The sequence below is a fragment of the Syngnathus scovelli genome, chromosome 8 (assembly GCF_024217435.2).
Source record: "Syngnathus scovelli strain Florida chromosome 8, RoL_Ssco_1.2, whole genome shotgun sequence".
Classification (NCBI taxonomy): Eukaryota; Metazoa; Chordata; class Actinopteri; order Syngnathiformes; family Syngnathidae; genus Syngnathus; species Syngnathus scovelli.
Window position 1 is genome coordinate 12,657,534 of NC_090854.1, and position 14,896 is coordinate 12,672,429.

The 14,896-nt window shown below is 41.4% G+C and overlaps 2 protein-coding genes across 5 annotated transcripts; both read left to right on the forward strand.

Annotated features, from left to right (window-relative positions):
• Positions 1–197: 197 nt before the first annotated feature.
• On the forward strand, positions 198–4,893 carry LOC125973726 (leucine-rich repeat-containing protein 58). The gene is made up of 4 exons (XM_049728186.2): positions 198–879; positions 2,981–3,109; positions 3,184–3,461; positions 3,585–4,893. The coding sequence occupies exons 1-4, from the start codon at positions 422–424 to the stop codon at positions 3,779–3,781; spliced, it is 1,062 nt and encodes a 353-aa protein (XP_049584143.1). The 5' UTR covers positions 198–421; the 3' UTR covers positions 3,782–4,893.
• Positions 4,894–10,528: 5,635 nt separating this feature from the next.
• gpr156 (G protein-coupled receptor 156) lies at positions 10,529–14,600 on the forward strand. Of its 4 annotated transcripts, none has more exons than XM_049728182.1 (9): positions 10,529–10,678; positions 10,743–10,870; positions 10,953–11,079; positions 11,464–11,574; positions 11,730–11,855; positions 11,972–12,067; positions 12,203–12,439; positions 12,585–12,743; positions 12,889–14,600. In XM_049728182.1, the coding sequence occupies exons 1-9, from the start codon at positions 10,562–10,564 to the stop codon at positions 14,107–14,109; spliced, it is 2,322 nt and encodes a 773-aa protein (XP_049584139.1). In that variant the 5' UTR covers positions 10,529–10,561; the 3' UTR covers positions 14,110–14,600. The 4 variants fall into 4 exon arrangements, with proteins under 4 accessions (XP_049584139.1, XP_049584140.1, XP_049584142.1 ...); XM_049728183.1 differs by having other exon boundaries at positions 10,541–10,673; XM_049728185.1 differs by lacking the exon at positions 10,529–10,678 and having other exon boundaries at positions 10,958–11,079.
• The last annotated feature ends 296 nt before the right edge of the window (positions 14,601–14,896 follow it).

A 14,896-nucleotide genomic window follows, 5' to 3' on the forward strand; every position in this document is an offset into this window, starting at 1 on the left:
CTACACATGCATATACTGCAGCACTAGGATTAAAATTGTGTAGTTTATTTTACGCGATAAATTCACCTCATTAATACAAATGTATGTGATGTAATGTTACGTGAACAATTACAAAATTAAAATGTGGACCAATAGAAAGAAGCTGGGCGTGGATTATCGTCCGTGTTGACCAATCACAAAACGGTGCATTAAAGGGCAACTCGAAAAGTGGTTGACATTACACGGGGAATGTAACGTTTTCGTTGCACATGATGCGTGGTTTTCGAACAGTGAGACGCGGTTAAATGTCTAAAGCAGCGACGAGTGGTTTAGAGCGAGGAAAGGAAACGGGCGTGTGTGCACGTGACGGCGTCGATGTAGAAAAGACTTTCACGTGGACTTTACGAGCAATTTGCAGAGAGAAAAAAAGAACACTTCCAAAATGGAGCTTGACGACAGGGCTGCGGTGGGCAGCGACGGCGTGCTCGACTTCTCGCGCTCGAACTTGAACACTCTCGTCTTGAACGGCGTCAGCGACGAGAAGAAAAGGGACACAAAGCAGCTGTATTTGAACAGCAATCTGCTGCGCACGCTGCCTTCGTCGGTAACCCACTTTTCCAACCTCCAGTTGCTGGACATCAGCAACAACAGATTGTCTGCCATCGGCGAGGACATCACACGGCTAGCTCAGCTCAGGACGCTCATAGCTAAAAACAACTGTCTGAACGAGTTCTCGCTGCCCAAGGGATTCGGCTCCATGCAGCTGGAGGTGGTGAACTTTAGCGGGAACCGCTTCGAGGAGATCCCGCTGCAGTTCACCAAACTCCGGCGTCTTCAGTCGCTGTCACTCGGCGGAAACAGACTGAAAAGTATACCTGCCGAGATTGAAAACCTAACCAGGTAAGTCACTACAAGCGTGGTCATTGATGGAAACCGAGTGATGCTGTTATTACGTCATAGGTGTCGCGTGTGCTTGTATATCAACGTAATTTCGTCACTTATAGAGGATTTCGGGTACAGAAAGGTCGAGGCCTGTACTACAAAAGCTACGTTTGTGTGGCAGGCTAGGTTACTTCAGGTACGGCTCGGGATTTTCATTATCAACAATCTCCACAATAGCGGAGCGTGGCACCATGGAAACAAGGGTTGTGAAGTTCACCTGCGATGGACACACGGACCTTTGACCCACCATTCATCCTTTTTGTGTGAGGACACTAGTTTACGAGCTTGTGTGTCATGTCTGATACTTAAAGTATTTTCTGTTTTCCCCCCCTTAAAGCGTAAAGTAAAACCTAAGATTTTCGAACAGTGAGACGCGTTTATAGAGAAATAACTTATTGAGATCTCAGTGATCGTCTTTATTAATGGGGCAAAGCTAAAAAAAAATATGGACACAACTAGGGATGCATGGATACTGGGTTATAGAAATGGTCATAATCAGTTGCAGCGTTAAACTGTCATCATGAAACATGTTAGCCACTAACATTTTAACTTTCTACATACCCATACATATATAAAATACCTTGATTAGTAATTAGAAATGCAGTATTAATCCGATTCAAATCAACTAGTACAATGCAAATGTTCATATTGCAATGACTACAATTTAAGGACAAAGTTCAGTGCAGTCCATATGTTTGCGTATCATTTAGTTGTCAAGTAATTAAGCCGCATTATTCCTGTAATCTGATTTATGACTTGTCTTGATGACTTCAATATATGCCACACTTGTTTGATAAAAGTTCTTGGAGTTTGAATGATGACGTTTTTATTTTTTAGCCATCTCATCAGCGCAATAGTGTGTGGGCAACCTCTAGTTCATCTTGTCTTGAAATGTTGTTAGAAGAGCGTCTCTCATAGACTAAATATGCAGAAATCAATTTCCCTTACTGTTTTCAGAAAGAACAGCCAGCAGTGTGTTTGTGTAATACAGCTAAATAATTTCCTCTTTATTTGGAAGCAATATATCTGGTTTCGCAACATTGCCTATTGTTTTTGCAGCAGATGGAGGGGCTGAAAGCATCTGACTCTAATTCCCCTTTGGGGAGGGCTGATTTCCTTCTTTTTTTTTTCCCTACAAAAGCATCTGACTCTAATTCCACTTATGTCAACAACAGTTATTGCAAAACTGAGTTGAAAACTATCAGAAAAATTGTCAGCCTCTAATTTGAAGTTTTTAATTGCAGAATGCTATTCCAACAAAGTACAGAATCTTTGAAACTAGGTGGCAAGTCATGGGCGCTTTCACTCGCAGCTTTTAACTCATCTATAAATGACGTCATGAACAGATAAGACGATGTGATGTATTCAACTGCAACGTCATAGACCGGTCCATATATATATTTTTTTTATTCTCCTTGCTCTGATGCAAATCGATTTACGTTTTTTTGTTTGTTTTGTTTTTTAATAAAATCACTGCATGACCTGGAACAATAGTTTGTGAGTCTTTTGTCTGGACCAGTGAAAATTTAATTGTCTTGGCGTTCAGTCGCACGCTTTTAGTGCCCGGTGAAAGTTCAGACCTCCACGTCTTTATCACGCGTGATCCATCATGTGGTGCGCGAGACATCCTTTAGCGAATAGCACAGGCTAGAAAAAATGTACTTGCATTTGATATTTTTTTTGTCTGCAGTGCAAATGTTGAATTGCATAAAAAAGCTGGTCCCGATGTAGTAACAGTTCCAAGATTCAAACTTTAGCTCCCCCTACTGGTTAATTTTGTTTTTACGTCAGGTTAATTTGCATGGCCAAAGATGAAGTCCACTACGAAAATTGAATATTTTTGCATATTATAGATCTTGACAATAGCAAAGCTGTAATATTTTAGAAAAAGTCTTATATCACAATATTTATATAATTTTTTAAAAAAAGTGGTGGGTCCTGACTTCTAAATAAGTTAAAAAAAACAATCATCAGCATAAATGTTAAATATATAAATATATATTTTATTATGATTCATGTTAGATCTTAATGGAATGTTTTCCTCTCTTTGCTCTTGCAGTCTGGAGTTGCTGTACCTGGGTGGAAACTTCATCTCAGCCATTCCTGTTGAGGTTGCCAACCTGCCCTACCTGAGCTACCTGGTGCTTTGTGACAACCGCATCCAAAGCGTCCCCCCGCAGCTCACCAGGTAAATTAACACTGAGTCACCTTCATCCCACCCAAGTGCCCTCGCCTCACTGGCAACCTTTTATACGGCTTCAGACTCCACTCGCTGCGCTCGCTGAGTCTCCACAACAACCTGCTGACGTACCTGCCGCGAGAGATCTTGAGCCTGGTGCACCTGCAGGAGCTCAGCTTGCGCGGGAACCCGCTGGTGGTGCGCTTTGTCAAGGAGCTGATGTACGACCCGCCCTCGCTGCTGGAGCTGGCCGCCCGCACCGTCAAGAGCAGGAATGTCCCCTACTCACCGCTGGACTTGCCCTCCCACCTGCTCAAGTACTTGGACCTGGCCAGCAAGTGCCCCAACCCAAAATGTGCTGGTATGGGTCTTATTAATTCATGGCGCAACAAGTTTTGAAATGATTTATCTTTCCTTACCTACTACCGTTTGTAGTCTTTATATCCACTTGAAATTCAATTATGAGTTTTGTTGTCTTCAACAGGCGTCTACTTTGACTCGTGCGTGCGCCACATCAAGTTTGTGGACTTCTGCGGGAAGTACCGGCTGCCGCTCATGCACTACCTGTGCTCGCCCGAGTGCACCAGGTCACCCTGCAGCTCCAACCCGCAGAGCGATGCCGAGTCGGAGGACGAGAACAGCATTCCCGCCGACCGCCTCCAGAGAGTGCTGCTGGGCTAGGACCTTGCCAGCTCCGTCGGGAAACACTAATTGTACACTCTTACGCACAATTTCTACATTGACACATCTAGTTTGACTTCAACATAGGCATATAATGTGTTTTTATAATTTACAACTGTCCCCTGGTTTCTTAATAACCAGTTTGTGACAGGCTTCTGACTAAATAAACCAAGGATCAATAATTACAGCACAGCTTGCCCAGACCATTACCATCATGCAAGTTGCACATATGATTATACAAATAAGAAATAGAACTAAAAAAACAAAATGCTAGTAAAACCAGCTAAAGTGGGGGTGAAAGGTGTTGACTTTAGTAAAAATTGAACTGAATTGAATTCACACAACTGTGGCCAGACTGCAAATGAATGGGCTTTTTTTTTTTTTTTTTTTTACTTTACTACAAATGAATGGTACTTGTTGAAAGCCACCACTGCCAGAAAGACATTGGGAACAAATTTGTAATTTTGTTCACTTCAACACTTGTAAATGATATGCTGATTATTTGACATAGCTAAGTTCAATGCTCGACGTATCACAAGATCACTGCAATAGATTTGTAAGACATAATGTAAGCACATTGTTTATGTTTAGATATGCTAACATAAGGATGCAATCAAAATGTTTTGAAATCAGAATTTGTACGTTGAGATTTACAATGTATCTCCTTTTTGACAGTTTCCTTGATTTAACGCAGATTAGACCAGAGAATGTTACAGTGGCACCCAGATGACAAAATTAATCGCTTCTTACTGATGTCTTTTCAATACTGTGTAGTGTTTGTGTTTCATGCAATGTAATATAAGCCCCCTGAAATGTGACAAGATTACTAGGATTTTTTGTGAATTTTTTATAACAAAAATCGTAACTGAATAACTGCTTTTCTACCAATCATTTTACAATAATAAAAATGAACTACATATTTAAATAACCTGCGATGTAGCTTGCACTTAGAAGATATTTCATGTGTAAATGAATAATAAGACATGCATTGTGAGGGATTGCATTTTGTATAAATGTTATTCTGATTTAAAGAAATCAAACAATGCGGGTTTTATTGTGTGTACGTACAGGTATTTTATTTCGATCATAATAAACTGGCAAATTTCTTTTAATTATTGTAATGCAAGAATATTGTTTTGGTGCCTGATTGTTTTTGATTTGACATGTCACAGTACGTCTGCTTTAGGCTGTTTCTTTTAGATCCCTATGTTTGTCACCCTCTCAAACATATTCACGGCTCCATGTGTGCACCAGGGAGTTGGCGAAAACTGATTTTTTAAAACAGCAGCTGTATGGGCCACAGATGTAAAGGCCTAGCACATGACAAGTTGAATGCTGAGCCTTTACATGTGACAGTCATTGTAAATCCAGACTGGTTTACTGTAGATTATAATTGTTTGATTTATTTCCCAACAATAGCGTGTATTAAAGTACATCAGATGGTTTCCATGATGGTTTCTGGCAGTAGAGGGCCGTCAGAGTCAGCAAGTCCTTCTCTGTTCATCATCAGAAAATGAATTTAATTCTAAATATGTTTTTGCCCCATAAATATGCCTTCAATTAATCCGCATAATCTATTCTTTTCATTTTATAGCTCTCTTTTTGGCTGCACTGCTGAAGCAGCCTGCTTCCAATGTTGTGTATGTTATGTTATGTTATGTTATGTTATGTTATGTTATGTTATGTTATGTTATGTTATGTTAGTGCTTTCATTCAATCATATTTCAGCTATCATGTGTTGCCAGGCTGCAAGAATGAGCAATATCTGACCCCCGGGCCTTGAGTTTGACACCTTTGATTTAAATTAACCGAAACGGATAGTTTTGATCACCAATAAGATGTCGAATTTGCGACATTGAGGCATCACGTTGAACGTGACACGTTCGCGTCCTGATTGGATACGCACTAGTGAGAAGCTCCACAACGGTCCAAACGGAAGTTGTGGTCCTGTTGGCGACTTGAACGAGCCTAAAGATCAATTTGTGTAGATCACGCTGATCTTCTTTCAACACACAATTGCTGAATGATGAGAAGAGATTGATCTGGTCGCTATTATAAATACAACGCAATTTTCAAGACGGTCCTTTCGAGAAAAACTGCATTCAGCTCCCGTGCAAGTTAACCTGTGAGTAAAAAATATTTTATTCTTGTCTTTTATTTTCTATATTTTTGTTAGTATTAAATCAATGTTAACCAAATAATTATATTTAAAAAATAAATGCTTGATGGTTGTGCAAGATAGTTTGCAGAACTAGACGCACTAGTGCACGGGCACACTTGTGACAGTGAACGGACTGAATTGTTTTGCTTTAATCTACATTAAATTCGAGTCATGACATCATAATGATGGTATTAAGAGATAAATTCATTCAGATAGGACTGCGTAGGACATCACTGAAGGCCTAGGTGTGAAATGCCATTGGTTCTGGTATGTGCAATATGTGTGGCAGCACTGGGCGCCATTCAAACAGCTTTGGCATCCTCTGATTCCATTACTACTTTTATTTTTAACTAAAAGTGGCAGTTTGATGCTTTACCTTCCAGCCACTGCTAATCCAGTTTCATAGCAACCTGGCTGAATTTTTTTTCTTTGGGTAGGTCTGTCAAATGACTTTTTGGAATAATTAAATTTGGAATAATGAAAATCACTTGGCTTTGTGGCAATGCTGAAACAAAATGTCTCATGTTGATCATTCCACAGCCGGAAACTGTGGTTCCACCTGCCAGTGATAATAGAGCTGGAAAATTGTTACGTTATGAAGGTTTCCAGTTTATACACGTCACATGAATACTTCCATAGGCACAGTCGCACAACTGGGCGAATTCTGCTTTTAAAAAGACCGTAACGCTCACCCCCATCATAATTCTTATAAAATCATCATAGCGTCGCTGAAGGAACTTTAATGTTGAGCTTCACGCAGTACCATCTCAATAATTAACCTTAATGTGCTGACTTCTGCTCTGCGTGTCAATGAAATATTCAGGCTGTTAGTAATCTGACCATTGTCACTGCCAGCGGGCCTCTACCAACAGTGGCCATGCACCTGCTAACAAGTTCATCTTATACCTGATCTCCAGGGACACACAATAGCGGTCGACACGCGCTGTATGTAACAGAGACGCTTTTTGTTCCTCAACGGCACACGAGCGTGCTGTCATCAGATCCCAAAGCACTTGCTCTCATGTCCTGCTTAAACCTGGATTTTAAAACTACTGGTGTTCTGAGTAGACTTGACATTATTTTCCATCCATTGAATCCAAAATCCAATAAATCAAGATCCAAGTCAAGGTTCTTCTGTACATGCTTTCCTTTGAACAGCTACTCGGTTACATGCTTTCTTTACTATTACTGGTTGTGGTTTGCACTGCATCATACGTACTGGGAGCTGTTCCAAATAATTTGGATACCCTAAGAGATTTTTTTTTGTTGGATACCTTAAGACAAATTTTTATCTGTATTTTGTACATAATTGTGTTCATGTTATGATAATTTTTTGGTGTGTCTTTTACAGCTATGAGCTATGCTGACACACCCTCATCAGGAATGACCCAGTGTGTGTGTACGTGTACTCTTGCCTTTGTGTCTTTATGTGGCCCCCATGTTTGACATCCCACCTTTATTGTGTTCACATTGCCATAGTATATCAAAACATTTGCATGACATGATTTCATCTTCATAAAATGTTTGTGTGCAGGCATTGTAAATCTCGGTGACATCTTAATAGCGCCATGATGCATCCAAATATTGTTACATCAGCGAATGCACTCACGTCATCTGTGTGTGTGTGTGTGTCTTTCCATTCCAACAAGCCTATTTATTTACATTGTGGACTCCTACATGAACCACCCTGTCCCCGAGGACTTTCTTACAACCCTTGTCTGCCACATGGGCCATCACAATTTAAACCCTATTGGCTAGGGATGTGTGTGAGAGAAAGAGCGAGAGCCTCACACACACACACACCCTTCCTGTGACACACACACACACACGCCTCCCTGCTCACTAACTCTCAGTGTGCCGAGCTTCTCCTGACAGGAGCTGGTTGTGGAAAATTTGACGCGTGCTTGGAAATGGTGGGATTCTTATCAAGCGTGAAGATCTAAGGCAAGACCATGTTAGCTGTCACTTCTTCATCCAAGCATGCCAGAGTCGTGTGCCATGGAATCCTCAACAGGACCAGACGTGGGGATCATCCTCAGGTTGGCTTTATTCGTTTACTGCTCCCGATTGAGATTGGTGGAGCTCTTTTGTCATGTCGGTGAATTGGTGAGTTAATGGAAACACGACAAATACTAAATGTAATCCTTCTTAACTGCCAAAATACACAAAATAACAATAATAACAAAATAAATGGAATGCAAAGAATTAAAAATTTTTGCTTAAATTCGTTACATACATGGCACTACTGCTTTTGTTGTGTGCTCCTTGGCCACTTTGGGGCAATATGATTTAAAAAAAAAAAAAAATACACACACGAAGAAGAGTTTCTCACAAGTGACTCAGTAAATAACCGTAGCAATAATCATTTATTTTTGCAATGGATAAAGATTTAAATGTTGTCTACATGTGTTGCACCACCATTTGTGGTCAGGTTTAAGAAAGCCTTGACTAATTTCTAACCAATGTTTTAGGAATATTAGACCAAATTCTACTTCCAATGACACATTTTGACTTCCCTCATTTGAGTTTGGATCATTAAACACAACAATTTTCATAAGCAACAACAAAGGCATTACTTTTCACCATCATAGTATCTGGGAGATGGACGTTAATACAGCATCTTTATTTTGGCCATTTAAAGCTACTAGTCTTAATCACAGGTGACCAGCAGTGATTTTCATACGCTATCAACATCGCACAGTTGGAGCTGACTCCTCAAATCAGATTATCTTCACCCTCCCTCCAACGGGGCGCCATTGCTGCAAAATGCACCACCATGCACCCAGAGATTATCCCCAATAAATTGCATTCTAACTCAGCTTAGAGAATAAACTCATGAAGGGAGAACTGGGCCGGGTGGAATGCCTCAATATTGCCCTCTCAACCCAGATTTACATGAGGCCAGCAGCCATAGTTAATCTTAATCCTGAAAGTGGGACAATTACAATACAGTGAAACAGAGTTGGTTTCTATTTCTTTGATTAAAAAGTCAGACAGGAGATCAGTCTCAGGAGGGCTGCATACATACTGATAATCAAGCCATTTTTTTCCCACCCTTCCTTCCGATCAAAGTTAGCAGAGGCTTGATTGGTGGATGTCTCTGAAAGATAAAGTTGAAAGTGAATTTTACTCCCTGATCTGCTCGGAAAATGGCAGGCACCGACAATCGTAAATATTAAAACTGTTCAATATTTGTGATGTGGACTGGAAGGGAAGAAATTTGTATCATGATGGTATTATTTTCCTTCAGTCAGGATGCCCAGAAGGAATAAGGACTTGTGTACCACGCTTTAGTCAAACCAAACAGAGTTTGAAAGAGGAAGTGAGCATAAGTGAAAGTTGAAGCTATAAAAGGTCTTCCAAAATCAATCCTCAGTTATTACTTGTTGTTTGTCATTCAGGGATTTCAAAGAATGTTGTAACAATGACCTCAAAAGCCTAAAATCCCTCGCTGCCAAATATCAACCCACCTTTGTTGACTTCTCCACAGCTCCAAAGTGGGTTTATTGAAAAACGGGGAGGAAATGTCTCTTTCTAGCTAGGGGGGGGGCTTTTCTGCAGGAAGCAGCAGGGGTAGAAGCTAAACTCAGAAAAGTGACGAAAAGGACAAGGACAGGAACTGCAGACATTTCCCAGATATGCCGCTGCATTGTTCTCTCAACACTGTTAAATTAAGTAGGTCACTGTGGGCTGTGCATTCGCAGTTGTTTCTCCACAACATACAAAGATGTTTGACTCTCAGTCCAGATTCAATTACTACTTTCAGAGATTTGGGCTGTCTTGTGGGATTTTAGTGTTACATAAGTGCCGAGACTCCATAATCTTAGACAATGAGCAGACATGATGCTTGATACATCATGCTCAGGTAAACGCCGGTCTGAGTCACAGTTTGTGAGTTTCAGTCGAGTTGCAGCCACACGAGCGCATCTACATGTCTATGCAGAGAGGGCAGGCGGGTGCAAGTGCCTGAGGGCACAGTGACATACTGAAATTGCTCAGTCCATGTCTGTTTGTCACTCCTACATTTATATTTGTCAGAGATACAAATTACAGCTTTGGTTTATGTCCCTGTTAGAAACTCAACTATCTTTCCCGTGCAGCAACTAAGTTATGGATTTGGTTGAAAACTAAATTTTCTTTTAGGAACTGTACTGAGAAGAACAGACAATTTTTTATTTGTAAAAGTAAAACATTAGAATGAGAAGAGCAAGATTAATTTTCCGGTACAACAAGAAAACCACAAAATACTATAAAACTGACTTCTTTTTAGGTACAACCAAGGTAGAAGTTTTTTATTTATCACAAATGCTAGTGCTGTGACACATTAGCTTGTATGAGATTATCAAAAACACTCTTAGCTGAGCACAATAATGATAAACAATATTGTTAACTGATTAACTCTTAACCAGTGCTCGCTTGTACACTTCTTGTATTGGGTCTTGCAAGTGGACCTAATGAAATGTTTTAGTGGTTCCCTGGCCTAGTATGTGAAAAGTGTGTGTGAGAGCACCACACTGTGGATGCTACTTGTACAACAATTGGAAAGTAAAAAAAATAAATACTCTTTCTGTCTTTCCCCTCAGGATGTACACATGAAAGTGGACTGACTGTGGCGAGTCATGGAGCCTGGGTGGAATTGCAGCTTTGACTGCGATTCCCCACTGTGCCTCGGCCACTCGGGGGTTCACAAGAAGGAGAGCATGGAGATGTTGCAGAGACTGTGCAGCCTCAGTAGGGTAATCATAGCCAAGAGCCATATATATGTATATCCACATTATACTGATGAGCGCATGTTCACAGATGGCCGTGGATTCCCCGAGACACTCGCTCTCCCCGGTGTTGAGCGCCATCGTGTGGACGCTGCTCTCCATTGGCATCCTACTAGCTTTCTGCTTCCTGCTCTTCACCCTGCGCTTCAAAAACAACAGGTGGTAAAACACTCGTGAATATCAATCATTTCTTGGCATATTATTTCTCTTTGACAGTGTTGATCAAAACTTTTTTCACAAGGATAGTAAAGATGTCCAGTCCTAACCTGAATGTCCTGAGTCTCTTCGGAAGTGTCCTCACCTACAGCAGCGGCTTCATGTTTGCCGTGGACTCGCACCCTCAGATGGACGCGAGAGCTGTACTACATGTGAGTAGCTCTCACATATATGGAAAGCTAATTGAATATTGATTTGAGATATCCGATATTGAATATTTATGTCATTGTGCAAGTAATTGGGTAAACCTAACATGTCCACTGTGTCAGTAAAATATCAAGTGATGTAAAAGCCTTTTAGACATTTGACCTAGATTTGTTTAACAGTACAGTCAGCTAGGTAACCCAATCGTGTCGCTATTTGAAGGTGCACCATATGCTCAGTAAGTACTAAGATTAGCCAAAAATGTCCACCCTGTCATTGTCCACCCTGTCAGCAAGCTTACTTTTTTTGCTCTTTGATGGCTTGCAGTTAATTTCTATTTTTAAAAAAAGTAATAAAAAATACATTTAAAATGACTACATTACTTCCCACAGGCTCGAGTGTGGACCCTCTGTCTCGGCAGCACCATGGTGTTTGGACCCATTTTAGGAAAAACATGGCGGCTGTACAGAGTGTTCACCCAAAGAGCGCCCGATAAGAGAGTGGTGGGTACAGTATTATCGTGAAGTTGACCTTGTTGTATTTTTTATTTTTTCTGCCTTACTTCTGAGATTGCTACTGTCACAATTTAATTCCTGGATGAAATCAACTTTAAGGCTTTTTCACAAGGTCCTAACTCTTTTGCATTTCTACATATCAGATCATCCGAGACATTCAGCTAATGGCCATGGTGGCTCTCTTGATCCTGGTGGACCTGTTGATCCTGACTGCCTGGAACCTCTCGGACCCCATCCGCTGTTCACGCTCGCTCAATGCAGTCGTTAAGGTGGGTTAGATACAGTTGACTTGATGAATATCAGAATTTCAATAAAAGCTTATGGACTTTATGTGTTACGCTAATGTGTGGTTTTGCCTCACCAGCACTATTTTTCTTCATTGTAGATGGTGGGGAAGGAAATCTCCTATTCTTTGTCTCACCTCGATTCCTGCTCTTCTGCGTACTCGGATTTGTGGGTTATCATTATAGTTGTTAAAAAGGTAAAGTCTGTCGCCACTCTCTTCAAATATAATCATTCAAGGGCTCGCTACATTTAACTTTTTCCCCCCTTGTAATTTTATTTTTTTGGACAGACCCTAATGCATCTTTCTAAATTCCCACCTTATCTTCATCAGGGGTGTCTCCTGCTCTACGGCACATATCTGGCCGGCCTGACCAGCAACGTCAGCCACCCTCCAGTCAACCAGTCTCCCACCATCCTCACCGCCGTCACTTTGGTCACCCTCTGTGCCGGTGTGGCCGTCCCGGTGTCCGTCCTGATGCCATCTTGGCCCAACGTGGTCTACAGCACGGTGGCTGGTGCCATTTTTATTTGCACGCTGGCTACCAACTGCATGCTCTTTGTACCCCAGGTAGGAAACCGCATTGCTAGAGCCTCAATTCGTATTTAGGGGGTGCAAGTGATTCATCACCCCATGTAGTTTTTGGAATGAGCCGCCTGGATATATCTCATATTACAAGAAATATGATTTTACTCCTCATCGCCTATATGAGTAGCTGACCGAGTGGAGGCATTTTGAGGAGGAGCACAACAACCCGAGTCAGATGGCCAAGTACTTCAGCAGCCCCAGTAAGAGTCAGCCTTCAGTCTACAGCCAGGAAGATGTCTACTTTCTTCTTGGGGAGAACAACTCCATGAAGAAGCTTCTCAACGAGGTGCGACATGGTTTATTTGAACTCTGGGAAGTACTTATATGTTATTTTTATCATTGTGAAAAAAAAAAGATCTAATGGTGACCACTCTGGGCTGCAACTCTTGAAGCACTGAGGTTTAACTTCATGATTATTTGCTGTTTTCCAGAAAAATGCCGTGATTGACAGCTTGCAAGAGCAGGTTAGCAACGCCAAAGACAAACTTCTGCGTTTGGTGTCAGCTAGCCAAATGTTAGAGGAGCCAGAGGTGGACAACCTCCAGTCCTCCTCCACTCAGACCACAGAACTTCAGTCCTGTCAACTTCCAGCTCTACCTCATAGCGACGTCAAGTCCAGACTCTCAGGCCTGCCACCTGTCTCCCCTCGTCTCATCGATGCACCCTCGACATCTGGTGGTTCGGGATTTTATGATCGTCCCCCTTTATCGTGTTCTGTAACCCCCACTGCTGCCCCATCTCCTCTTTCTGGTGGATTGGATGCAGACACGTGTGAGTCCGTAGCAGAGGACCCACTCCAGTCTTCTGGATTTCATAGGACAGCAGAGGAGACGGCTGACTTTGTCACCGCCCTACAATCCCCCAGACCTTTGAACCCTTTTGAGGTTGAAACTTTAAGCAATGGGCCAACATCCCCCTTGGGACCAAACGCCAGACCAGCTGGTTTTGTTAGTAGCGATAAGTTGCAGGAGATCCTCCAAGAACTCAGTGTGGATACGGTCTTGGAAACTGTTCTAAAATCTGCAAAGAGGCCTTCGCAAAGCAAATTTAATGAGGACTCCTCACTTTCACCCCTCTGTTTGCGGACACCGCGTTCCCCCAAATGTCCTTTAGTTTTTCACTACCCCAGCATCTCCCCCTACGCCATGAGGAAACGTCGACCACCCTTCCGCTCGCCCAGACGTAGTTATACGCCACCGTGTCTTCACGAAAAGAGGCGGATGAGGGATGTCTGTCAGAATCGAAAGAAACACCTGGAGGACAGCACCATAGTGATAGTAGATAGTTCCATCCTCCCGGTTCCCAACTGTGACCTTGACTTACAAGATGAAGAAGTGGGAAGTATGGCATCAAGGCCTCGTGGGGGTTCTCCAGAGGACGTGGATGAATCTGACATAGGGATAGGCTGCGACATCCAGGAGCACGCCCCCAGAAACAGCGCGGACCCCCGCGAGTATTGTGATTCGGACTCAAGCAGCTCCACAGACTATCACTTCTACCACCGACCCTATTGCGACTCCTGCTTGCAGCGAGGCTCGCTGCTGTCCTCGGACTCCTCAGACTCCTCGGACAGCGAGTATGAAGGTTACGACTTCTACCGCTCTGCACATCCTGTGGTGTTCAAGGAAGACCTCAAACCCACGTTTGTGTAAAGACAAGCAGGTTTTTCACTGAATTCACAAGATTTAAAGATACACCCAGATGTAATGAAGCTCATCTGCATTTAATGTAATCTCATTGAATGCTTTTGACAGCATTTTACAGAGATTTGACTGAAATCATGTATGACGCCCTCGTGTCTTGCTAGATTACAAAATGTTTTGATACATGCTTTGGTTTCTATCTCTCCGTTTTGGAATACCAAGCCCATGATACTAAATCACTAAGTTTGCCCGCGTGAGTAAATGGCTTTTTTTTTTTTTTTAAATTCACATGGGGCTAAAGAACACAAGTCCCAGTGACCCTCAAACACTCGGCTGATCTTACGTAAGCCTCCTCTGCATGAAGAGATCAACACTAAGTGTACAAACTGCCAGGAGGCAGAAACCAAACTGCGTTTCTATGCCTCTTTGCTCTTTGCCTTGTTACACTGTAATCATTTGTTTTTCTTATATATTTAATTAATAAATATAAAAAAATATGAGTATATGTGTATAATATACATATATATATACACACACACACATATATTCATATTTCTTATGTTTATTAAATATTATATATATATATATTCATATTTCTTATATTTATTAAATATTATATATATATATATATATATATATATATATATATATATATATATATATATATATATATATATATATATATATTTTTTTTTTTATTTATTTATATAGTTTGTTTTGGTTTATTTTGATCCCTGCTGTATCTCGCATTATTTATACTGAGTTGCCTCATTTCTGGGACACAACTTCATTCATT

Coding starts and splice junctions, on each gene's coding strand:
- LOC125973726 (XM_049728186.2), top strand. CDS start 422: ATGGAGCTTGACGACAGGGCTGCGGTGGGCAGCGACGGCGTGCTCGAC. Junction 3,110..3,183: donor GTCCCCCCGCAGCTCACCAG/GTAAATTAACAC, acceptor ATACGGCTTCAG/ACTCCACTCGCTGCGCTCGC. Junction 3,462..3,584: donor CCCCAACCCAAAATGTGCTG/GTATGGGTCTTA, acceptor TGTCTTCAACAG/GCGTCTACTTTGACTCGTGC.
- gpr156 (XM_049728182.1), top strand. CDS start 10,562: ATGGAGCCTGGGTGGAATTGCAGCTTTGACTGCGATTCCCCACTGTGC. Junction 11,080..11,463: donor ACGCGAGAGCTGTACTACAT/GTGAGTAGCTCT, acceptor TACTTCCCACAG/GCTCGAGTGTGGACCCTCTG. Junction 12,440..12,584: donor GCATGCTCTTTGTACCCCAG/GTAGGAAACCGC, acceptor CTATATGAGTAG/CTGACCGAGTGGAGGCATTT.